The 26810-nt window shown below is 38.1% G+C and overlaps 1 protein-coding gene across 1 annotated transcript in view; it reads right to left on the bottom strand.

The window, feature by feature from the left end:
• MYO5C (myosin VC) overlaps positions 1-21064 on the bottom strand; it is a 142649-nt gene extending 121585 nt beyond the window's left edge. The window contains exons 1-2 of the mRNA XM_044660046.1: positions 20986-21064; positions 20520-20800 (exon numbers count right to left, since the gene is read on the bottom strand). Of these exons, the coding sequence (XP_044515981.1) occupies positions 20520-20800; positions 20986-21064 (360 nt within the window). The remainder of the gene's footprint in view (positions 1-20519; positions 20801-20985) is intronic.
• Positions 21065-26810: the final 5746 nt, after the last annotated feature.

The following is a 26810-nucleotide window of genomic DNA, read 5'->3' as shown; positions in this document are numbered from 1 at the left end:
TGTAGTTTTCTAAGTCTTTTTTGTGGCCCAGAGAAAACCTAATTCCTCCCCCCACTACCTTTTCTAATTGAATTTGACACCACTAGTATAGGAAAGTTCTGGTGAAAAACTCTACCAATACTGAACAGTTTCCCCTCAATTTACTCTTAGAGATGGTAAGAAATTAAGCAGTTAGGCATATAGCTAGCCCAAGTCAAAAGAATGTATGGACCTATCAGTATATGTCAGAGGCAGAACTGAACTCGGGTCTTCCAAGATATCAGACGGACTCTCTATTCAATATCACCCAATTCTACTTTCTAGTCTTTATAATCCATAAAAAAAAGAGTCCCAGTGTCTGCCAATGCCACTGTCCCTTCTCCTTTCTCGCAGCTCCCCAGAACAAATGAACCCAGAAAACAAGACAAGAGAATTCTCTCTTCTATCACTTTAAAAAAGCCAGCTGAGGTAGAATTTTGTACCCTGGACTTCATCCCTCAGAAGTCCTTTAGTATTTCCCAGAATTTCTTTTAATCTCTCCATTACCTTGCATGGTCAGGTATTGTTCATAAGCTCTGTAACTCCTCCTTCTCTCTTTCTTCTCTCACAACCAGGGCGGGATTAGGTAGTTTTTTTTCTACTTTAGTTATTATTAGCAAAAATTTTTAAATATAATACTTAGTTATATATTAATTTTAATCTTTACAAGGTGAAAGTGGACCATATTGAATGTTAGAAAAGCCACCAGTCCTTCTCAATAAACTCAAGTGGTTTCCTATTGCCTCTAGACTCAAAAACAAAATGCTCTGTTAAGCCCTTTATAACCTAGCCCCCTCCTGCCTTCCCAGTCTTCTTAAACTTATTCCCTGACATGTCCTCTTTGATCCAGTGACACTGGCCTCCTGTCTGCTCCATGAACAAGACACTCCATCTCTCAGGCCTGGGCATTTTCTCTGGCTGTCCATGCCTTGAACAACTCTGAGCTATCACCTCACCACTAGCAGACTGGCTAAAATGATAGCAGAGGAGAGTAATGAATGCTGGAGGGGATGTGGCAAAATTGGGACATTAATGCATTGCTGGTGGAGTTGTGAATTGATCCAACCATTCTGGATGGCAATTTGGAACCATGGCCAAAGGGCTTTAAATGACTAACTGCCTTTGATCCAGCCATAGCACTGCTTGGTTTATACCCCAAAGAGATAATAAGGAAAAAGACTTGTACAAAAATATTTATAGCCGCACTCTTTGTGGTGGCAAAAAATTGGAAAATGAGAGAATGTCCTTTGATTAAGGAATGGCTGAACAAATTGTGGTATCTGTTGGTGATGGAATACTATTTTGCTCAAAGGAATAAAGAACTGGAGGAATTGTGATGTGATCTGGAAAGACCTCTAGGAATTGATGCAGAGTGAAAGGAGTAGATCCAGGAGAACATTGTACACAGAGACTGATACACTGTGGTAAAATCGAATGTAATGGGCTCCTGTACTAGCAGCAATGCAAGAATCAAGAGCAAGGCTGAGGGACTTATGAGAAAGAAAACTAGCCACATTCAGAGGAAGAACTGTGGGAGGAGAAACATAGAGAAAAAACAACTGCTTGAACACTGCTGATGGGGATATTATTGGTGATGTAGACACTATACGATAACTCTAGTCCAACTATCAATAATATGGAATTAGGTCTTAATCAATGATACATGTAAAACCCAGTGGAATTGTGCATCAGCTAAGGGGGATTAGGGGGGCTTGGGGAGAGGGAAAGAACATGAAACATGTAACTATGGGAAAATATTCAAAATAAAAATATAATTAAAAAAATAAAGATTGGCCCCTATCACCCTAAGCCAGAGACGAATCTGAGTACATATCACAAATGTAACAGGGGACTGGCCAATGAGCCCAAGCTTGAGAAGTAAAGTGTTTGGCTGATGGATTTCCAACACGGGCTTTGGAGAATGTGTAGACATTCTTCTAATTGCTCACCCCATCATGAACAGGAGTCTCTTTGATTGGCTACAGTTGTGTAACCACTGGGCAATAGTCCCAAGGCACTAGTCACCAAAGCCTATCACTTCTGTTCAGCTGACTTCTTCCTCCTGGATGACATTCCAGCAGGAGATGAGAGACAATGCCACAAGGGAAGAGATCTTGGCCCCTCTTCAACTGACGCCAACATATGGCCTCAGTTCTCCGCCTCAGGGCTCGTCCTCTCATTTTAGTGGAAGGAGGCTGGAGGCCATGACATTGTGAGTTTCAAAAGTCCAGGAAAACAAGCCAAAAGGGGGTCAAGGAATGGAGACTATGCCAGGGGTTTGCACCTGGTAAAGGTGTAAGCTTTGAGGTCTTGAGGAACAAGAAGCAATATCCAAGACCCAGCCCAGCCATAGATGATATAAGATCTCCTCCACCAGTGAAACTGAATATGGACATGAACTTGAGGAGACCAAATGCTCTATAGAAAATGAATTAAGCCTGAGCCAAGCTATTTCCACAGCCAGCTAATTTTCTAAGACTAAAGAGGTTGTTACAGGAATACTGATAGTCTTCAGGCATTCCTTCAAACCCAGTCAATGGGAACAATTTAATCAAAGTGGGAAAATAAATATAGAATTATTGCTTGGAATTCAGGCACATCGTGATAGCATTTAGGTTTTTGATGGAACAGTTATAATTTTAAAAATCTCCATTCAAAGATCACATAGTTTAAGTAGAAAATATTGACAAATATTAGTATTTTTAAATGGAGATGAGGCCAAATTGAGAATGTTTTAAAGTTTCCTCCTGTTTGAAGGTTTTCCTCAGCACAAAGTAAATTAATATTTTCATGGACCCCAGGTTAAGAACCATCAGGTTAAATGGAACTGGGACAACTAGTCATTGGCAACAAACAGTAAAGGGAACATTCTAGAATTTGAGATTGCGCCAATAACATTAAAGAAATGGCACCCCAATTTCTCAACAGTACTTATAGAATTCTGAGGGGGTGTATGGAGTGTTCAGGAGGACTAGTACCCCCAGGGTGAGGGTTTGCTGAGCTTTTTTCAGGGCTGTTCATCCATCTTTGGTGTCTGTCTTTCACCCAACTCTAACCTGTGGCTCCTAGAAGTTGTAGTGTAAGCATCGGTCACACTTCAGTAAAACTTGCTCAGGAGACAGGATAAATCAGATTGAGGGTAACTATAGGCCTCAGAACCCTCCATAGGGTAGATGAATGTCCGCTCCAGGCATATGAAGACTTTCTCCCAGGGGAATGCGTAGATGAGAACAATTTGTCCAACAGCCTTCATGAAGGCAGCTAAGGGCAGGCTCTATGGAGTGTCTAGAACTTGGTCAGATATCTAAGAAGCCAAAGTCATCTAGTGCATCCTGAGCCATCACCAGTTGTCTTGATTATTGTCTTGCCACTGGACTTTGATGACTCGAGGAGAGTATGATGACATTATGTAATCGACTCACTTAAATTCAGTTCATGAGCTGGTCAAGATATCACTCTTGTGATGCTACTGGTCCACTTTAAAAATAAAGGACAGGGGGCAGCCAGGTGGCTCAGTGGATTGAGAGTCAGGCCTAGAGACGGGAGGTCCTAGGTTCAAATCTGACCTCAGACACTTCCCAGCTGTGTGACCCTGGGCAAGTCACTTGACCCCCATTGCCTACCCTTACCACTCTTCTGCCTTGGAGCCAATACACAGTATTGAATCCAAGATGGAAGGTAAGGATTTAAAAAAAAATAAAAATAAAAATGAAGGACAAACAACAACAGAACTCTGGGACAGTGATGATGATGCCAAAATTGTTCTAGGAGAGTGAGGCTAGAGTACTTGCTGTGTGTATATTTATCTATCTCCTCAGTGAGGAAACTCCTTCTACCAAAGCAGATCAATAACTATTGTGCAACTTGTAGCCTTAGAGACAGCAGTCTGGGCTGCCAAGAAGTTAACTGGGTGGCAATCCTTTTTTTAAAGTGTCTACCATGTTCCAGGTTTTGTAATAAGCATTGGAGGTACAAAGAAAAGCAAAAACAGGCTCTGCCCTCAAGGAGGACACACTAATAGAGGAGATGACATGTAAATTAATAGGAATATATAAGCTACATAGAGTTAATGGAATGTCATCCTATTTTTTTAAACTCTTACCTTCTATCTTAGAATCTATATTGTGTATTGGTTCCAAGGCAGAAGAAAAAGTAAGGGCTAGGCAATGGGGATTAAGTGACTTGCCCAGGGTCACACAGCTAATAAGTGTATTAGAATAGATTTGAACCCAGGACCTCCCATCTCTCTCAATCCAGAGTCACTTAGCTGTCCCCAATGAAATGTTATCTTAACAGGGAAGACTAGTTAAGTTACTTGCTCAAGGATAGGTGATACAGTGGATAGTGTTGGACCTGGAGTCAGTAGTAACATGAATTTAAATCAGGCCTCTAGACAAATCAATTAATCCTGTTTGCCTCAGTTTCTCACCTATAAAATGAGTTGGAGAAGGAAATGGCAAACCATTCTACTTTCCTTTCCAAGAAAACCCCAAATGGAATCACAATAAGTTATATAGCACTAAAAATGACTGAACAACAAAAGGTTCATGGGGCCAATTTTTGTCACAGGTGGACCTTGAACCCAAGTTGTCCTTACCCCAGAGGCTAGGTTTCTATCTATTTCACTATAATGCCTTTCTATTTTTCTAGCATACTATATAGCAAATAAGCCCTATAATAATATTTGGTAACCACCAAAATTCTGACCCAGGAGATCACTGGTAAGGTCAATAGTTGTCTTCAATGTTCTAATGGAACTAATTTTGTACAGATGATAATGTTTTGTTACAGCCTGGAAATATCCATTTATCTCAAGCTCAGGAAGGAGAACCTTCAAACTGAGAGAAACTTTGAAACATCTTCAGTATGGCCTGATTGATTCCATTTTTAGATACTAGTACTTTGTCAATATTCACTTCTTAAACTGTATGATCTTCGAATGGAGCCCAAGTCTAAATTCCAACTGTTTAGCTGAACAGCTAAATGCTGGGGTGGTGTGCCAATACTCAAAGCAATAATTCTGTATTTATATTCCCCACTTGGATTAAATAATTTCTGTGGACACAGTCTGAAGGAGTGCCTGAAGACTGTCAATATTCCAAGGAACACTAGCATGATTTTCTGAATTGGGAGAACAACCTCTTTACTCTAGATTCTCCCCGAAAGTCTGACTAGATGTCCTTGTGTTTCTGGTGCCTCCATTGGCAAATGCAACTAGTCAATTTAGATCAAGCTGACTGAAACCCTGCCTTATAAGTAAACACAAGGCATGGTTTACTCAATCCCACATCAAGTTACACCCGTCCATCTCCCTCCCTCCATTACATTCTCCTGCCCAGAAGGAGATGATTCATTCTTTTGTATATTTGGAGAAGTGATGATGCATACTTGATGCACACTGATGAGATGGGTCCATGCACATTTGAGATAGCCCATGCAAAGAGCATGATCAACTCTTTAAACATCATTTCTTCATGATTCCTTCATCAAATGAAACCACAGAAAAAAGGATGGCCCACAAAACACAGAACTCAATGATGGAGATGGAGACTGGACCTATGATGATTTCACTGAAAAAGGAAATCCTTAGTGAAAAATTTCCTCTCTCAGTTCAGGGTGGCACCTTTTCTACAACCTGTTGTCTTGAGAAAGTTGCCCAGACAGTGAGAAGAGATTTGCCCAGGCTCACACAGCCAGTGTGTTTCAGAGCTGAATCTGAACCCAAGTCTTTCTAGCTTCAAGGTCAGCTCTTTGTCCACTACTTAACCAAGCCTTTCTACAGATATCAAGTGGGGCCTTAAATGAGGTGATAAGAAGAAGAAACTTACAGAGAAGAAAAAAAAGAACTTTTTGACCCTCTCTAGGATATTCTCATGAAGGATTAATATAGTTTATCTAAGCTAAAAAAGGCTTAGTAAATGGTTAAATTCTTCCCTCACTATATAGCATACATACTCACACCATCTGCATTTTCAGAAATAGTTTCTCCTTTCATCTTTACTCTCAAAATAATCATTTGATATAAGTGTATAAACAGCTCATCTAGAATTGCCTAAACTAACATCCCAGAAGTGATGGACTTAATGAATCAATCAATCTTCCAAACTGGAATAATCTCAAATGTGCTATAGTTTATTTACAATAATAGACCTGAAAAATGTTTATCATAGTAAGAACAAAACATATTTATATTTTGTGTTTTTCTTTCTTTTTTAAAAAACCCTTACCTTCTGCCTTAGAATCAATACTGAGTATTGGTTCCAAGGCAGAAGAGTGCTAGATGGTGATGAAGTGACTTGCCCAGAGTCAGGCAGCCAAGAAGTGACTGAGGCCAGATTTGAACCCAGGAAGATGAGTCTTCCTTACTCCAGGCTCAGCATTCTATCTACTCTATCACCTAGCTGAACCTAAAGATGAGTAGTTGGGAGGACTCCTTTAACTTAGTGCATCTGAACTTCTAGGAAGACCTAGAATAGTATCTCTCATAACATCCTTGTATACTCTTTTGGGGCTCCTTGATAAAGCATTTAGGTGGACTGAAAAACCATTCCCAAAGAATGCTAGTTAATGGGTTGATGTCAACTGTCAAGAGCTATGTTTTTCACTCTTTTCTGACATTTCTAAAGATTGTTTGAACATTCAGACTGACTTACTTCACTCAAAAATCTGTTTTGTTCCTGCAGGACTGGTGTACATCTTAGCTGATGGCCATCTCCATCATCTTTACCTAAGATGATCTTCAAGAGTGGAATATATTGGACCGTCCTTATTCTGGAGAAAAAGAGTGTCTCCCCAACAAATAAGGCGGTATAATTCCACCATATGCAAATTTCAGAACATATATGAAGCAATGGAACCAGTGACGGGGACATATTTTAAGGGATGGCACTGATAAATTGAATGATTTCAGAGAAGGATAATTGAGATGGTGAGTGGTTTTGGAAATCATGTAATATGAGGAAGCACTGAAGGAACTGAGAATGTTAGCCTAGGGAAAAAAAGTTAGGGAAGTCCTGTTTGATCTTTAAAAATATTCTTTCTGCATCATCATCTATGGCCTGTCCCTTAACTGAGAGTGTTCCTCAAGGTTCTGTCCTGGGCCCTCTTTACTCTCTCTCATTTTCTCTTGATCAGGATCAAATCAGCTCCCTTTGGTTCAGTTAGCATGTCTAGATAGGTGATTTCCTAAAGCATATATCCAGCCTTATCCTGCTTCCTGAATTCTCATCTCTCATCACCATCTGACAATTAAATATTTCAAAACATTTGGATATTCCAAAGGATCTCAAACTCAACACTGTAAAAACAGAACTGCAGGTATCCCTTTCATACCAATGGGGTTAGGGATGTGGCAACCCTGCAGTCTGGAAAATCCACAAAATATAGTTTGGCTTTCACATTTTTTTTGCAAACTATAACTATTTACTTATTTTAAATCTAAAAAAATAAATTGTATATATTCATGGTATTAAAAGATAATATATTGATTTTATATGATACCTATAAACATATTTTATCTATTTCTGAGTTTCTAAACTTTTTCTGTGTTGTCTGCTAGCCTTTGTGTGTCATCTGCGGCTTCCACAAAACTCCCCCAAAATTCCCATCTAATTTCTTATGTCAACCTTCCATATATTGAAACTGTGATGGGAAAAGTTGCAATTTGGAAAGGATACCTGTAATTATCTCCCCACTTAAACTCAATCCTCCTCCAAAGATTCCTATTTCTGTTAAGTGTACCTCCATTCTTCTAGTCACTTAGATTTGCAACCTCAAAATCAATCTGTGTAATAATTTCTCACTTGGTCTCCTTCATTATAATCTCTATCACTGCTATCCTGGTTGCCAAAATAATTTAAAAGCACAGGTAGTCCCAGGTTACTTCCCCTTTCAAGAATTTTCAGTGGATCCCTATTGGCTCTAGGATAAAAAACAAACTTCTCAATCTGGTGATTTTAAAGCCCTTCACAATCTCTTACCTTCTGAGATAGGTCATTACTTTCACACTTTCTGTTTTGGCCAAATGTCCTAATTACCTTTCCTTTAAACTTGGCCTTCTACCTCCCTCTTCCATGCCTTTGGGAAGGTCTGGGATACATTTCTGTGTTTTAAAATACTTAGATTTATTCAAGTACGACTTCAAATATGGAATCTTTCCTGATCCTCTCCACTTTCTTAAAATATCTTATATCTACTTAACATAGGGTTCATAAATTTAGAGCTAGAAGGCATCTTAAAATTCATTGAGTCCAACTCCTTCATTTTACAAATGATAAATCTGAGCCCTTAGTACTGTCACTTGCTTAGTCATTCAGTAAATGTCTGAGGCGAGATTTGAATCCAGCCCTTCCTGATTTCAAATCTAGAGCTCTACCCAATACATATACCTTGGAGGCAATTGTTAGCTTATCAAGGTTAAGGACTATTTTCTTCTATCTTTGTATACCTAGTTCATTGTATCCTTGTTCTTAGTATTGATTCTAAGACAGAAGGTAAGCGTTTAAAAAAGTTAAAATAAAAAAGTAATATATTTGTATAGATAGTATGTAACACACTGGCACATAAAGGGCTCCTGATAAATACTTGTTAATTGATCCAATAAAATAGATCACAAAGGCACAATAAGGTAGCAAAAAAGCCATACAGGAGAGAGTAAACACTGTAAAATGTTGCAGAAAGGTCAAAAAGGATAAGGATTAAAAAAAGTCTGTTGGATTGGACAGTTAAGAAATCACTGGTAACTTTGGATCAAGAATTTTCTGTTAAACGATGAGGTTGGAAGTCAGACTGCAAAGGGTCAACAAGTAATCCAGAGGAGAATAAGTGGAGACAATGAGAGTAGACAGCTTTATTTAAGATTTTGGTTTGAAAGGGAAAGATACATGACAATAGTTAAAGGTGATATAAGCCAATAGATAATCAATAATAGATATATCAGTAAATATAATTTAAAATCTATGACATCTCTCACCAGCATCCCCATCTTTCCTTGGCATAGCCACCACTGGTTCAGACCCTAATCAATGTTAGCCTGAACTATGGAAATAGACTAATGATAGTCCTTTTTAGAGAACCTATCTCCATTTTCTAGTCCATCCCCCACATAGTTGCCAAAATGACATTTCTAAAACTCAGGATTACTATAAAGCAGTGGTCATCAAAACAATGTGGTACTGGTTAAGAAACAGAAAAGAGGATCTGTGGAATAGACTTGGGGTAAATGACCTCAGCAAGACAGTGTATGATAAATCCAAAGATCCAAGCTTTTGTGACAAAAATCCACCATTTGACAAAAACTGCTGGGAAAATTGGAAAACTGTATGGGAGAGATTAGGTCTAGATCAACATCTCACATCCTACACTCAGATAAATTCAGAATGGGTGAATGACTTGAATATAAAGAAGGAAACTATAGGCAAATTTGATGAACACAGAATGGTATACCTGTCAGGTCTTTGGGAAAGGAAAGATTTCAAGACCAAGCAAGAGTTAGAAAAAAATTACAAAACGTAAAATAAGTAATTTTGACTAGATTAAATTAAAAAGGTGTTTTACAAACAAAATAAGAATAATAAAAAAATAAGAAGGGAAGCAACAAATTGAGGGAAAATCTTCATAACAAAAACCTCTGATAAAGTTCTAATTACTCAAATATATAAGGAGCTAAATCAATTGTATAAAAAATCAAGCCATTCCCCAATTGATAAATAAATGGGCAAGGAACAAGAATAGGCAATTTTCAGATAAAGAAATCAAAACTACCAATAACCACATAAAAAAGTGTTCTAAATCTCTTATAATTAGAGAAAAGTAAATCAAAACAACTCTGAGGTATCGCCTCACACCTAGAAGATTGGCTAATATGACAGCAAATGAAAGTAATAAATGTTGGAGGGATTGTGGCAAAATAGGGACATTAATGCATTGCTGGAGTACTTGTGAATTGATCCAACCATTCTGGATGGCAATTTGGAACTATGGCCAAAGAGTTTTAAATGACTGCCTGGCTTTTGATCCAGCCATAGTACTGCTTGGTTTATACCCCAAAGAGGTATTTAAAAAATATTTATAGCCGTACTCTTTGAGGTGGCAAAAAATTGGAAAATGAGGGGATGCCCTTCGATTGGAGAATGGCTAAATAAATTGTGGGATCTGTTGGTGATGGAATACTATTGTACTCAAAGCAATAATGAACTGTAGGAATTCCATGTGAACTGGAAAGACCTTCAGGAATTGATGCAAAGTGAAAGGAACAGAACCAGGAGAACATTGTACACAGAGACAGATACACTGTGGCACAATTGAATGTAATGGACTTCTGTACTAGCAGCAATGCAATAATCCAAGACATTTCTGAGGGACCTATGAGAAAGAAAGCTATCCACATCCAGAGAAAGAACTGTGGGAGTAGAAACAGAGAAGTGAAAACAATTGCTTGAACACATAGTTCATTGGGAAAATGATTGGGGATGTAGACTCTAAACCAGTGATATTCCCAAAGTGGGTGCCACTGCCCCTTGGTGGGTGCTGCAGCGATCCAGGGAAGCAGTGATGGCCACAGGTGAATTAATTGCTATTAAAATTTAAAAATATTAATTTCCAGGGGGCTAAGTAATATTTTTTCTGGAAAGGGGGAGGTAGGCCAAAAAAGTTTGGAAACCACTGCTCTAAACAATCACCCCCAGTGCAAATATCAATAATCTGGAAATGGGTTTTGATCAATGACACATGTAAAACCCAGTGGAAATGTGCAATGGCTATGGGAGGGGGTGTAAAAGGGGAGGGAAAGAACATGAATCATGTAAACATGGAAAAATTATCTTAATCAATTAAATAAAATTTAAAAAAAGAAGGAAAGTAGTAAATTGGGGGGAAATTTTTACAGTTTTTCAAAGAGAGGTCTCAGATCTAAAATATATGGAGAACTTTGTCAAATATATAAAAATGAGTCATTCTCTAATTGATAAAATGGTCAAAAGATATGAATAGTTTTTGGATGAAGAAATCAAAATTCTCTTTATATGGAAAATGCTCTAAATCAGTGATGGGCAAACTACGGCCAGTGGCCAGATGCAGCCCCCTGAAATATTCTATCCAGCTGCGGGACATTATTCCTAATCTGATGAATACAATGAGTAGGATACAATACAATGAAACTTCGAAAGAGTTGCCTTAGAAACAGACTGACAGATGAGCATTTCCTTTCCTTTGGCCCCACTCTTTCAAAAGTTTGCTGCTTCCAGTTAAGATGGTGGCAGAGACCTCAAGGGGACATAAAAATGAATCCAGACGAACGAAGGGACCCCACAACAGGGCGCAGCATTGAAGGTACGTGGAATTGGGGCATTTCCACACTATAAAGGGGTGAAACAGCTCTCACTAAAACGCGAGAGGAAGAAGCCCCTCCTCCACCCTCCACACCACACACAGTGCCAAGGCCAGCCCACAGGAGTTAAAGCAGATTTGGGGCACCCATTAAGTCACTGGCAGCTCCAGGGCTTGTTCCTGAGAGCAGCAAGACTTAGGACCCCAAGAGGCCAAAGAACACATACGGACTCTCCAGAGCGCCTGCACGGGTGAAGGCATTGCCCTAGGCACGGACAAGGATCTCGAATGCAGGCTTGGACCACAAGTGGGGACCCAGTGCAGACGGCTGTGGAAGCAGTCCATGAGACTGGTGAAGGAGCCTTGGGCAGAGGGGCAGACCAAGGACAACCAGGAGGCTCAACCCCAAGAACAAGGAGACCTGAGACCTCAGGAGCCTAGAAAGCACAGACAGACCCTGAGTGTGAGGACAAAGCTGAGAAGGCACTGGGCTAACAATGGCAAGCCATAGGGAAGCCCAGAAGAGAAAGATTATCAAGAAGAATTCTGGAACACTCGACAACTTTTACACAGAGAAAATCCAGACAACAGAGGAGAACAAACAAGAAAACATATCCAAACCTTCTCAAAATAATGAAAATTGTTCACAAGCTATTGAAGAGTTCAAATCAGAGATGATGAAAAAGATGGAAGAGATCTGGCAAGAAAATAACAGTTTAAAAGGCAGAATTTCACAATTGGAAAGTGAGGCCCAGAAATCAAATGAACTGATAAGCAAATTGAACACCAGAAATGACCAGATTGAAAAGGAAAACCAGTCTCTAAAGGCTAGAATTGAGCAATTAGAAGCTAATGATCTCTCAAGACAACAAGAACAAATAAAACAAAGTCAAAAGACTTTTAAAATAGAAGGAAACATGAAATATCTCAATGAGAAAGTGACAGACCAAGAAAATCAGTCTAGAAGAGACAATTTGAGAATCATTGGTCTTCCAGAAAAAGCAGAAATTAATAGAAACTTGGACTCCATACTAAACGAAATTATTCAGCAAAATTGCCCTGAAGTTCTACAACAAGAGGGCAATATAGACATTGAAAGGATCCATAGATCACCCTCTACACTAGATCCAGAATGGACAACACCCAGGAATATAATAGCCAAATTCAAGAGGTTCCAAGTAAAAGAAAAAATATTACAAGCCAGAAAGAGACAATTCAAATATCAAGGAGCACCAATTAGGACCACACAGGATCTGGCAGCCTCCATGCTAAAAGACCTAAAGGCTTAGAATATGATATTCAGAAAGGCAAGAGAACTGGGACTACAACCACGGATCAACTACCCATCAAAACTGACTATATACTTCCAGGGGAAAGTATGGGCATTCAACAAAATTGAAGATTTCCAAGTATTTGCACAGAAGAGACCAGGACTAAATGGAAAGTTTGATATCCAACCAAAAAAATCAAGAGAAACATGAAAAGGTAAATAAGAAAAAGAGGGGAAAGAAAGAAAACTCATAATTTTTTAAATTTGCCTCTTTAAGGGCTTCAATAAGATCTAATTATCTGTATTCCTATGTGGAGAAATGCTATGAATAATTCTCTGTAGTGAACTCTATTCACTATTATAGCAATCAGAAGAATAATTCATAGGGAGAGGGTGGAATACGAAATGGTCTAAGATTACATGGGGGGTGGGAAAGAGGGGGGCGAATAGTAGGGGACACCAAGAGAATCTTGAGTGAATAAGAAAAATAGGATTTTCTATTACACACAAAGAGGGCATGGGAAGGGGAGGGGACAAATACTAGTATAAGAAGGAGAGGAAGAGATCATTAAGAGGTAATATTTAAACCCCACTCTCAGTGTAATCAACCCGGAGAGGGAAGAGTAGCTACATTATCCACTGGGATAAAAAACTCTATCTAACCCTACTGAGAAAGTCAGAAGGGATAAACCAAGGGGAGCAGAGGAGTAGGGAGGTCAAAAAAGGGAGGAGAGAAGAAGGGGGAGGGAATTCATTAGGCCTTTAAAAATAAAAAAAGGGGAATAAAAAGGAAGGGTGTAGAAAGGGAAGTTAATCAAAGGAGGGGACAAGGGATAATGGCTCAAAGCAAACCACTGCTTTAAAAGAATAGTGTAAGAATAAGGGGTGGGACTAGGGGAGGATACAAAAATGTCAGTGAATGCACAACTGATAATTATAACTCTGAATGTGAATGGGATGAACTCGCTCATAAAACAGAAGCAAATAGCAGAGTGGATTAGAAACCAAAATCCTACCATATGTTGTCTACAAGAAACACATATGAGGCGGGTGGACATACACAAGTTTAAGGTTAAGGGCTTGAGCAAAATCTTTTCGGCATCAAATGAGAAAAAGAAGGCAGGAGTGGCTATTATGATTTCTGACAAAGCCAAATTAAAAATAGATATGATTAAAAAAGACAGGGAAGGTCAATACATCCTGATTAAAGGCAGTATAAACAATGAGGAAATAACACTGCTCAATATGTATGTACCAAGTGGTATAGCATCCAAATTCATAAAGGAGAAACTGGCAGAGCTCAGGAAGGAAATAGATAGTAAAACCATAATAGTGGGAGATCTAAATACTCCTCTTTCAGATCTAGATAAATCAAACCAAAAAATAAATAAGAAACAGGTAAGAGAGGTAAATAAAGTCCTAGAAAAATTAGATTTAATAGATATGTGGAGAAAAATAAATAGGGACAAAAAGGAATACACCTTCTTTTCAGCTGCACATGGCGCATTCACAAAGATTGACCATGTAACAGGGCATAGAAACATTGCAAATAAATGCAAAAGAGCAGATATAATAAATGTAACCTCAGACCATAATGCAATAAAAATAATAATTAGTAAGGGCACCTGGACAGGAAAATCAAAAACCAATTGGAAATTAAATAATATGATTCTCCACAACCAATTAGTCAAAGAAGAAATCATAGAAACAATCAACAATTTCATTGAAGAGAATGACAATGATGAGACATCCTACCAAACTCTGTGGGATGCAGCCAAGGCAGTACTCAGGGGGAAATTTATATCCTTGAGTGCATATATTAACAAATTAAGGAGGGCAGAAATCAATGAATTGGGCATGCAACTCAAAAAATTAGAAAGCGAGCAAATTAAAAATCCCCAGATGAAAACTAAATTAGAAATACTAAAAATTAAGGGAGAAATTAATAAAATCAAAAGTAAAAGAACTATTGAATTAATAAATAAGACCAGAAGCTGGTATTTTGAAAAAAAAACAGATAAAATGACAAAGTACTGGTCAATCTAATTAAAAAAAGGAAAGAAGAAAACCAAATTGACAGTATCAAAGATGAAAAGGGAGACCTCACCTCTAATGAAGGGGAAATTAAGGCAATCATTAAAAACTATCTCGCCCAATTATATGGCAACAAATATAACAATTTAGGAGATATGGATGAATATTTACAAAAATATAAATTGCCTAGATTAACAGCAGAAGAAATAGAATACCTAAATAATCCCATATCAGAAAGAGAAATTGAACAAGCCATCAAAGAACTCCCTAAGAAAAAATCACCAGGACCTGATGGATTCACAAGTGAATTCTATCAGACATTCAAAGACCAACTAATCCCAATACTATACAAATTATTTGATATGATAAGCAAAGAAGGAGTCCTACCAAATTCCTTTTATGACACAAATATGGTACTGATTCCAAAGCCAGGGAGATCAAAAACAGAGAAAGAAAACTACAGACCAATCTCCCTAATGAACATAGATGCAAAAATCTTAAAGAGAATACTAGCAAAGAGACTCCAGCAAGTAATTAAGAAGATCATCCACCATGATCAGGTGGGATTTATACCAGGAATGCAAGGATGGTTCAACATTAGGAAAACCATCCACATAATTGACCATATCAACAGTCTAACAAACAAAAATCACATGATTATCTCAATAGATGCTGAGAAAGCCTTTGACAAAATACAGTATCCATTCCTATTGAAAACACTGAAAAGTATAGGAATAGATGGACCTTTCCTAAAAATAATAAACAGTATACACCTAAAACCATCAACAAGCATCATTTGCAATGGGGATAAATTAGAAGCCTTCTCAATAAGATCAGGAGTGAAACAAGGATGCCCATTATCACCTCTATTATTCAATATAGTACTAGAAATACTAGCAGTAGCAATTAGAAAAGAAAAAGAAATTGAAGGGATCAAAATAGGCAATGAGGAGACTAAGCTATCACTCTTTGCAGACGATATGATGGTATACTTAAAAAATCCTAGAGAATCAACTAAGAAGCTGGTAGAAATAATCAACAACTTTAGCAAAGTGGCAGGATACAAAATAAATGCACATAAATCACCATCATTTCTATATATTTCCAACACAGAGCAGCAAGAGGTAGAAAGAGAAACACCATTTAAAATTACCCTAGACAATATAAAATACTTGGGAATCTATCTACCAAAACAAACACACGAATTATACAAAAACAACTTACAAAACACTTTCCAAACAAATAAAACTGGATCTCAACAATTGGAAAGCCATTAATTGCTCATGGGTAGGACAAGCTAACATAATAAAAATGACCATTCTACCCAAATTAATTTACCTATTTAGTGCCATACCTATCAAACTACCAAAAAACTTCTTCACTGAATTGGGAAAAACTATAACAAATTTCATTTGGAATAACAAAAGATCAAGAATATCAAGGGAAATAATGAAAAAAAATGTGAAGGAAGGGGGCCTAGCAGTACCAGATATTAAACTATACTATAAAGCAGCAGTAATCAAAACAATATGGTACTGGCTAAGAGACAGAAGGGAGGATCCGTGGAATAGACTTGGGGTTAATGACATCAGCAAGACAGTCTATGATAAACCCAAAGAGCCCAACTTTTGGGACATGAATCCACTATGTGACAAAAACTGCTGGGAAATTTGGAAAACAATATGGGAGAGATTCGGTTTAGATCAACATCTCACACCCTACACCAAGATAAATTCAGAATGGGTGAATGACTTGAATATAAAGAGGGAAACTATAAATAAGTTAAGTGAACACAAAATAGTATACCTGTCAGATCTCTGGGAAAGGAAAGATTTTAAAACCAAGCAAGAGATAGAGAAAATTACAAAATGTAAATTAAATGGTTTTGATTATATTAAGCTAAAAAGCTTTTGTACAAACAAAAACAAGGTAGTCAAAATCAGAAGGGAAACAACAAATTGGGAAAAAATCTTTATAACAAAAAACTCTGACAGGGGTCTAATTACTCAAATATACAAGGAGTTAAATCAATTGTATAAAAAATCAAGCCATTCCCCAATTGATAAATGGGCAAGAGACATGAATAGGCAAATTTCAGGTAAAGAAATCAAAAGTATCAATAAGCACATGAGAAAGTGTTCTAAATCTCTAATAATTAGAGAAATGCAAATCAAAACAACTCTGAGGTATCACCTCACACCTAGCAGATTGGCTAAAATGAAAGAAGGGTAGAGTAACAAATGCTGGAGGGGATGTGGCAAAATTGGGACATTGATGCATTGCTGGTGGAGTTGTGAACTGATACAACCATTCTGGCTGGCAATTTGGAACTATGCTCAAAGGGCTATAAAAGAATGCCTGCCTTTGATCCAGCCATACCATTGTGTGGTTTGTACCCCAAAGAGATCATAGATAAACAGACTTGTACGAAAATATTTATAGCTGCACTTTTTGTGGTGGCAAAGAACTGGAAAATGAGGGTATGTCCTTCAATTGGGGAATGGCTGAACAAACTGTGGTATATGCTGGTGATGGAATACTATTGTGCTAAAAGGAATAATAAACTGGAGGAGTTCCAGGTGAACTGGAAAGACCTCCAGGAACTGATGCAGAGTGAAAGGAGCAGAGCCAGAAGAACACTGTACACAGAGACTGATATAATATGGTAAAATGGAATGCAATGGACTTCTGTACCAGCAGCAATGCAATGACACAGGACAGCTCTGAGGGATTTATGGAAAAGAGTGCTACCCACATTCAGAGGAAGAACTGCAGGAGAGGAAACATATAAGAAAAACAACTGCTTGGACGCATGGGATGAGGTGGGCATGATTGGGGATGTAGACTGGAAACTACCACACCAAGGCAACTATCAATGATTTGGAAATAGGTTTTGATCAATGACACATGTTAAAACCAGTGGAAATGTGCTGGCCATGGGTGGAGGGAGAGGGAGGGGGGAGCTAAGGGGAAAGTAGGAGCATGAATCATGTAACCATGTTAAAAATGAATATTAATAAACGTTTAAAAAAAAGTTTGCCCATCACTGCTCTAAACCATTACTGATTAGAAAAATTCAAATCAAAACAACTCTGAGATAGTATCACATACCTATCAGCTTGGCTAAAATAATAAAAGGACAAAATTACAAATGTTGGAGGGGGTGTGGGAAAATGGGGACACTAATACATTGTTGGCTGGAACTGTGAACTGATCCAACCATTTTGGAGAGCAATCTGGAATTATGCTCAAGGAGTTACAAAACTTTATATACTTTTGATGCAGCATCATAAGGTATTCAAAGTTTTATTTGGTTTATTTTCCAAGGTGATAAAGGAAAATGGAAAAGAAACCATATTTTTAAACATATTTATAATAGTTCTCTGTAGAGACAAAGAACTGGTAAATGAAGGAATGCACATCAATTGGGGGGATGACTAAACAATTTATGGCATATGATTGTGAACGAATGCTACTGTGCCATAAGAAATGATGAACAGGTTAATTTTAGAAAAACATGGAAAGATCTTCATGAAATTATGAAGAGCAAAATGAGCAGAACCAAGAGAACATTATATACAGCAACAAAAATATCAATTATAAAATGACTTGAATATATACCTCCAGAGAAAGAACTGATAAGTAGAAATAACATAGTTTATATATACATATATCTTTCTGTCAAATAATGCTTTCCTTAAAGGGGGAGGAAAAGGAGGGGAGGAGTTAGCTGGGTATTTAAATGTAACAAATAATTTTTTTAAATCATCCCAAAAAATAAAGTCAAACATTTAAAACCATGTTTAACAACCTGCTCTCCAAAAGCACAGGCTACACTTAAGAACCTCACCTTCTGTCCTCAGGCTACTTTTACAGATTTGTTATACATTATTCCCTTTCAGGCACACTTGTACTCCACTCAAACTGGCTTACCTATTGTCCCTCAGACATGACATTCTATCCTCCATCTCTGTGGCTTTGCTTTTGGGACTGTACCTGACCCCCAGACACTTAAGGGTTCCCCATCCAGGAGAATCCCCTTCTGTAACCACTCTTGGGGTCACTCAAGTTCTTGCTGACTTTCTTGGGTCCGCTGTCCAGTTCAATAAACCCTTTAAAGCTCTACTATCTGCAAGGCTTGCAATAGTCAGGCTATTTCCTCCTGTACCTGGAATATACTCCCTCCTCACTCCTGCCCCTTAGAATCTCCAGCAGGCTTTCTAGTTCAGCTCAAGTACTACTTCATATGAGACCTTTTCTTAACCCCCTTTTCAGCCATTAATGCTCCCCCAAATTAGTCATGTATTTGCTCTGGATCTCCTTATACAAAGTATAATTTGCCTTCTCAGATAGAATATGTATTCCTTTAAGAAAGGGATTTATTCCTTTTGTCTCTGTATTCCCAGAACCTGGCCTAAAGCATTTAACAAATGCTTCGTTCAATTGACAGCTCCTTTTTCTTCTTAATATTATCTTCAGATTTTTAGATCTTTCAGATGGAGACAGCATTAACTTTTTATTCAGATCACTAATTTCTGAAGCAGTCAGTCCCTCTTTCATTAATAGTAAAGAGGATATGGGCAACTCTATGGGATTCCAGAACTTTAAATGAAAAATTTTTAAGCACCTCCTTTTCCTCTGACCCTTGATATGTTGTTGCCCAGCAGCTGTGTTGCCTGCATTTCTTCATAGTATCATCAGGGGGCTAAATTGAGGCTTTTAATGAAGTTGAATATGTTACATGGTACATGTTTAACACCCTGCTCTCCAAAAGGGTAGGACACACTTAAGTTTAATCTGCTTTAATAATATTTTGTTACTTCCTCAAGTCTAGATTAGCAACAAAACAATACACCAAACCTTGTTTTTCTGTTTCTCTTTAATTAAAAATAAAACAAAACAAAAAACCAGCTCACAGAAATTTTAACAATCAGTTCTAGTATAAGCTGGTTCCAGCATATGTGTGTGTGTGCCTAACGGTGTGCATCCGTAGTTGTAGCATAGATGGAAAATATTTTTTAAAATATTTAAATCCCTGGGTGCTGAGAAGAGGGAGTAAAGAGACGGCACTTTTTTTTTTTTTTAATTTAAAAACCCTTACCTTCCATCTTGGAATCAATACTTTGTATTGGTTCCAAGGCAGAAGAGTAGTAAAGGCTAGGCAATGGGGGTTAAGTGACTTGCCCAGGGTCACACAGCTGGGAAGTGTCTGAGACCAAATTTGAACCCAGGACCTCCCATCTCTAAGCCTGGCTTTCAATCCACTGAGCTACCCAGCTGCCCCCTGAAATGTAAGCTTTCTGAGGGCAACTATTCATTTCTATTTTACTGACCCTCTATCCCCAGCCTTTACACAATGCCTTGCACACTCTAGGGTTTAAAAAGATTTATCGGACTGGCCAGCGTAACATTAGAATGGGTCAGCAAGAACTTGACTGAGCCCAGGAGTGGTTACAGAAGGGGATTCTCTTGGATGTGGGAACTCCAAGTCCCAGGGAATCAGGTGCAGTTCCATGAGTGCGACTTCTCCAGCCCGGCAGCCAAGCCCCACCACGCCCCAGCAGTTCCCAGCTGACTTGCCCAACTCCTGCCAACCCCTTTCCTTCCTGGGCCCGGGACCTCCAAGGAAGTCCAGACCCCCGAGTTAACCCCGCGAACCCACAGATTCAGATTCCGGCGAAGGAGGGGAAGGGTCTTGGAGAGAGAGATCCTGCCAGGACACCTGGCTTCCAGCTCAACTGCTACATACCTACGCTCCGCCTCTCCCGGCAGGTGCCCTAGGTACAGTCAGCATTCACGGTGGCCCAGAGCAGAACCTGGGTTAAGGGCTCCCCCACTCCCCCACCACATGCACTCCATTCCTTCATCCTACCTGCGTGTACAGCTCAGCTACTGCCATGGGGTCGGCGGCCGAGTCCCGAGGGGCAGGGATAGGGAAGGAGGAGGCGGAGGAGTTAGGAATCCGGTGTCTTGAGCAGCTGGAGGGCGGGAAGTCCGGGAGGTACTGGCGAGGTCCCAGCAACGGAGCGAGCCCGGGCGGAGCTCCTGGAGAATGGCTCCACGGGCGGGGGCGACGTGAGGGGTGAAGAGAGGCGGGGCGTGAGCTTCCAGGTGTTCCAATTTGTGGGGCCGCCTCGGCCTCAAGGTGGAACTCTCAGAACCAAAATTATAGACAAAGCATCCGTCTCAGTCAGAACGCCCCCGGCCAGTAAGTACTAAGACGCTCCTGGAATTCCTGATCCTCAAAGTGAGAAAGTTTGCAACAAGGTGTTCTAAGTAGCTTTGCGGAGTAAAGGGCTGGCGGGGAGAGGAGGAAAAGAATCAAGACTAGGAAGAACTTTTATTCCTTAGGATTGGTCCACGAGGGCCTGGAGCGGGGCTGGCAAATTCTTCTTGCCTATTGGCTGTGAGGGTCATACAGGCTTAAAGAAGCAGGGCAGCTGGCCACAGGTTGTGGGAAACCTTGAACCAACAAAACTGCAGAGCCAAAACCTGCCTCAGCCCTCATTATAAAGGTGGAGAAAACATCCCATTAGGTATTGTTTAAATTCAGCCCTTATATTTCATATACATAATATATATATATATATTATATTTCATTCCTCTTTGCAAGTTGGTTATTTGAAGGGAAAATATGGGGGGCAAATAATAAAGATTGCAAAGTTGTAGAGGTAATTCCCCCCCCCCATATCATTCTAAAATGTTTATTAAGTACTCCAAATGAGCCTGGGGTTTTCTGATGGTTCACTGAAAAGATTTTGATAAAGGTGCAGTTGCTGCCTTCCATCTCATGAATGTAGGTGATAAATCAAACAAAAACTCAAAAATGCAAGTGTAGAAGCATTTAATAAATGCATAGTCATTTTGTAAGCCTTAGAAAATTTTATCTCTAAATTTCTCCTGGTTGCAAAGCCTATTATCAACTTGTGGAGGACATAAAATTTTTTTTAAGACTCCACCTGTAGCCTTGACTGAACTTTTCTAACTGAAGCCAAAGAAAGTGAAGCAGAAAAGCAATAGTCTTTGGTACAATGAAGATGCTAGAGAGTACAGCCAACAGTCAGTGGGCGGGCAAGTAAAGTCAGAATTGGGTAATGGAAAGAACGTTGGTTTGGGTTTAGAAGTTGTAGCTACACATTTGGGGCTCATTTTACCTAAGTGAACCTTGGACAAATCACTTCACTAACTTCTCCTTTGTTGCCACATTTGTTTAGGAGGAGGAAACAGGACCTAACACCCCTTTTGCCTTAAAATTCTAGGTTCTTTAAAGTTATTGGGGGCTGTTTAGGAAACAAAATGAAGCTTTTTCTTCGATAAGTTATTAACTGGTAATTACTTGTTTACAATTTAACAGTAGAGTGAAACCTAGGAACGTTTGGTGGGAGGGCAGTTTCACCCATTTTATTTATCTCTTTTCAGTGTTGCTTGTGGATAAACAATGGTCTCCAGAGGTTACGTAAGGATAAGAGATATTAGGATGAAGGAAGAGCATCCTCATCCCAGCTCTATCCACTATTTTTTCCCCTAAATAGTCCCCTAAATAATTTCAAAGGGACCAAGGCTGGCTTAAAGGGGCATATTGCAGAAATTTAAGTTTCAGGTCATTACTCAGATAAAAGGCCAAAGCAGAAGTATAAAAGGGCAGTTTTGAGAGAAATGTTTAAGGATTTCCCTAAGCTTACTGGCTGGATGTCTTGCAGGAGTTATGAGGCTATGAGCTAAAGCCATAGAAGATGTCTAGGTGCTCTATATTCCTTGCTATCAGACCGCAGCAGGAGCAGTAGCTCAGTGGAGAAGAAACTGGAAGCTCAGCTAAGAGGGGAAGCTTGGGGAAAGAGGAAATATAATCTCAAAGGCAGAGTAGCAGTTTAGAATAGCAAATTGATACAAGATAGAACTGTGAGAGAAGTTCCAGTTGGGTGGTGGGAAATTGAAAAACCAATCTTTTGCTGTATGCTGTATCAGGGAAGATTTTCCCTTGGTTTTGGTACTTTGATACTAAACACTTCACTAAATTATGTTTTGGATGCTTATCTATTAACAATTACTGATAGGGGCTAGTATTTGCATATCTATGATTATACAAAACCTTACCCTAAACCTGGAGGATGGTGATCCATGCCTACCACCAGCCAAATTTTTGCCTGTTCAGACTAATGAGTTCATAATGTAATCTAATAGCATTGGTTCAGCATTTTTCTTCTCTGGTGATTGTGTCTTCTACAGATTTGCAATTTTCCCAGTGAATTCTCTTCTCAATCATTTATTTTTTTTAACTTAAAATAAAATTATTTAAACTTTCATGGTTTCTTTTTGAGTTCTTAATTCTTTCCCTTCTTCCTGCCCTTCTGTCATCCATTGAGAAGGCAAGAAATGTGATTCCAATTATACATGTGAAATCATGCAAAATACATTTTGATATTAATCATGTTGTGGGGAGTGAGAAAAAGGCAAAAAAGTGTGCTTCAGTCTGCATGCAGGCTCCCCTCTCTCTCTGGAGGTGAAAAGCATTTTTTTTTATCATCTTTTGGAATAGTCTTGGATTATTTCATTAATCAGAACAGTCAAGTCACTCATTGTTAATCATTGTACAAAATTGCTTTTACAAAGTATAATGGTCTTCTGGTTCAGCTCACCTCACTCTGCAATATATCATATGAACCATCCCAGGTTTGTCTGAAATCATCATTTGTTATTGTGCAAGAGTATTCTATCACAACCACATATCGCTTCTTGGTTCAGTCATTTCCCAATTGATGAGTATCCCCTCAATTTCTAATTCTTTGCCACCACAAAAAGAGCTATTGATATTTTGCTCAAATGGGTCCTTTACATTTTCTTTGATACCTTTGGGATACATAGTAGTGGTATGGTTGGGTCAAAGGGTATTTGGAGTTTTATATCTCTTTGAACATAGTTCCAAATTGTTCTCTAGAATGGTCAGGCTAGTTCACAACTCCAACAATACACGAGAGTCCCAGATTTTTCACATCTCTTCTAACATGTTTTGCTTTTTTGTCATATTAGGGAACCTGATATTGTGTGAAGTGGTATTTGAGGGTTTTAATTTGCATTTCTCTAATTAAGTAATTTAAGAGTATTTTTTCATGACTATAGATTTGATTTCTTCTAAAAATTGACTGTTCATATGCTTTAACCATTTATCAATTGGAGAACAGCTCCTATTTTGGGCTCAGTTCCATATGTGGGTGTGTATGAGAGATGAGGCATTTATCAGAGAAATTTGCTGCAAAAATCTTTCCCCATTTTCCTGTTTTCCTTCTAATCTTGGTGGTAAAGTTTTTGTATGAATAAGACCAATGAAGCCAAGATCAGAAGGAAAGCAGAAAACTGAGAAAACATTTTTTAAAGCAAGTTTCTCTGATAAAGGCCCCATTTCTCAAGAATTTAGGGAATTGAGTCAAATTTGTAAAAATAGGAATTATTAGCAAAGAACTGGAAATTGAAGGGATGTTCATCAATTGGGTTATTCAAGTTGTGGTATATGATTGTGATGGAATACCACAGTACCATAAGAAATTATTAATTTTTTTAAAACTTGGAAAGAACTATATGAGATAATGAAGTGAAATGAGTAGAACCAAGAGAACATTATATATAACTCCAGATTTAATATTTCAAGAATGACTTGTGAATGTTTACCTCAGAGAACGAAATGAGAAGTGGAAACATGAAAGATATAATCTATATATACATATATTTGTTGGATGATGCTTTTTATGGTGTTAGAAGGGATGGAAGGGGCTGAGATACTTCTATTGGAAATAAATTCTATTAATGAAAAATAAAGATTCAATCATTTATTAAATGCCCTAGAAATCAGTTCTGAGCAAGCCCATTGTAAATTCCAGAAAAGTATTGATTTCTTCCTCTGCTTAGATTCCCATTTTTCAGTTATCTCATAGTAAAAATTTGTTCTTCCCTTCTTGATTCTCAATTCTAGTCACTCAGTTTTTTTTTCACTGCCTTTGCTGTTATCAAAGGTTTTTTGCAAAAGTCTAAATAGATAATCCATCTGTTCATCATTCAGAGAACTCCAATAAATTAAACAGATTTCTCTGGTGGAAACTATGTTGTTCTTCCATTCACAGGATATTTTTATCTTATCCTTTATTCACAATATACAACCCTCTACAAATTCCTTCTCCAATGTCAGATGTTATTCTCCAATTATTACATTTCATAAGCTCACATCTTGTCTGAATGGTAGGACAAGTATGGTCCTAGAAGTTAACTGTTTTCTGAATATCAATGTAGCTAAGCATAGAGAGTGCTTATCACCAATGGATTGGCCTCGAGGTGATGAATTCTTTAGCTATAATTCCTCCCACTAGTAGTGAAAAATTCACTGGTAGAATCCCACATTTGAACACTTCCATGAATAAAAGTAACATTTGGGTCTTCTAAAGCAAGTTTTAAAAATTTCCTGTTCGTGTACTCATAGAAAGACAAACAAACATATCTGCATCTTTATTTGAACAATTTTCTTCTATGGTAACTAGGAATACAGTGTTTTATGATGCACACATTGACTAAGTACAACATCAGACAACTACAATAGCTTAGAGCATATATGTCATATTGATAATTTCGGTTTTCATCTAAGTTCCATAGTGATGTTGAATGAAAACCCATTTTTCAAAGGCCCTTGGTTGAGATGAGGTGAATTATCAACTTTCCTTTAAAAAAATCAATTCTTATGTAATATGCTGAAATTTCTTCAGGTTCAAATTGGAAATTAAATGATAATGACCATCAGCTTCTCAGCACTTCTATTTTCTCTTTAATGAAATGAATGTTTCAAAGATGAACTCTATCACATCTCACATATAACACAAATTAGGCTACCCCTTTAAATTCAATAGAGTAGAATCTTTGATGAAACACAGAACAATGTCTGCAAAAACACTTGTTAAAAGATGCACAATTCTAAGTCTCAGTAAAACAGCAACTGGAGCATAAGTTAAATTCAGTCAACTAGTTTTTGAGCAACACATTTTGAGCAATTATAAATGTTAAGAAAGAAACCCACAATTAAATATTCTAACAAAAACAACTTTACCAGGAACCGTACAATATTAACATCTGATAACATTTCTACATAATGGGGGACCATTTATCTTTCAAGAAAAAAATTTAAATGTTTTGGATGTTCACATTAAACAGAGAGCTTAAATTTAGCACTAAAGTTACACATACGTGGTAATTCCTAATTCATTTTTAGAAACTCTTGCCTCTGAAAAATGCATATAAAAATATTGACCTGCCACACATTATGTAAATTATAAAATACACAAATTCCAACTTAAAAAACATTGTTCTTCAAAATATATCCAGCAACACAGTGTGATATAAAAGAAATGACAATTAATCTTGGAGTCCAACAATGACACCTACAAAGTTAAACCACAATTTTCATACACATGAAAATTATAAAACAAACACTTAAAAATCACAAAAATATATTTTAGCGATATTTTCATTCAGCATTTCTCAGTTCTTGACCTACAGGAAACAGATGTTATAATTTCAAGTTCAATTTTTTTTTTACTATCCTAATAATGGGTGAAATTGACTGTATCTGACATTATTACCTGATTTTAGCCAAACAGTAGACCAGGACTTTCTTTTGAAAATATAACAATACACATTGAAGGGTTAAACTCATTGTATTCTTGACCTTTATGACATGATGCTTTTTGGAAGATGAGAAACTAAACTATAATCAAGAGTCTTTGTCCTATCTGTATTTCTCGAATGTGTTCATCAACTAGTTCAGGTACCACCATTGACCTAAGACTTCCTTGGCTCATAGATTGCTTTTCTACTATGACTGATGCTCTTGTTCATAGTCTGCAGATGATGTCAGTAAGGATGAAGATGAAGGAAAAAAGGAGAAAGGAAGAATGGGATAACTCACAGGATACTAGGAAGCCACACTGGCTTCCTCAAATAAGGAACACACACACACACACACACACACACACACACACACACACACACACACACANACACACACACACACACACACACACACACACACACACACACACACACACACACACACAAATGAGAAAAAGGCCTCAACAACTTCCCTTGACAGGTCCATCCTCATAGAGAAACAGTAAAAGAGAATTTAAGG

Source organism: Gracilinanus agilis, chromosome 2, assembly GCF_016433145.1.
Source record: "Gracilinanus agilis isolate LMUSP501 chromosome 2, AgileGrace, whole genome shotgun sequence".
Taxonomy (NCBI): Eukaryota; Metazoa; Chordata; class Mammalia; order Didelphimorphia; family Didelphidae; genus Gracilinanus; species Gracilinanus agilis.
This window is presented reverse-complemented; position numbering and strand designations above follow the sequence as displayed.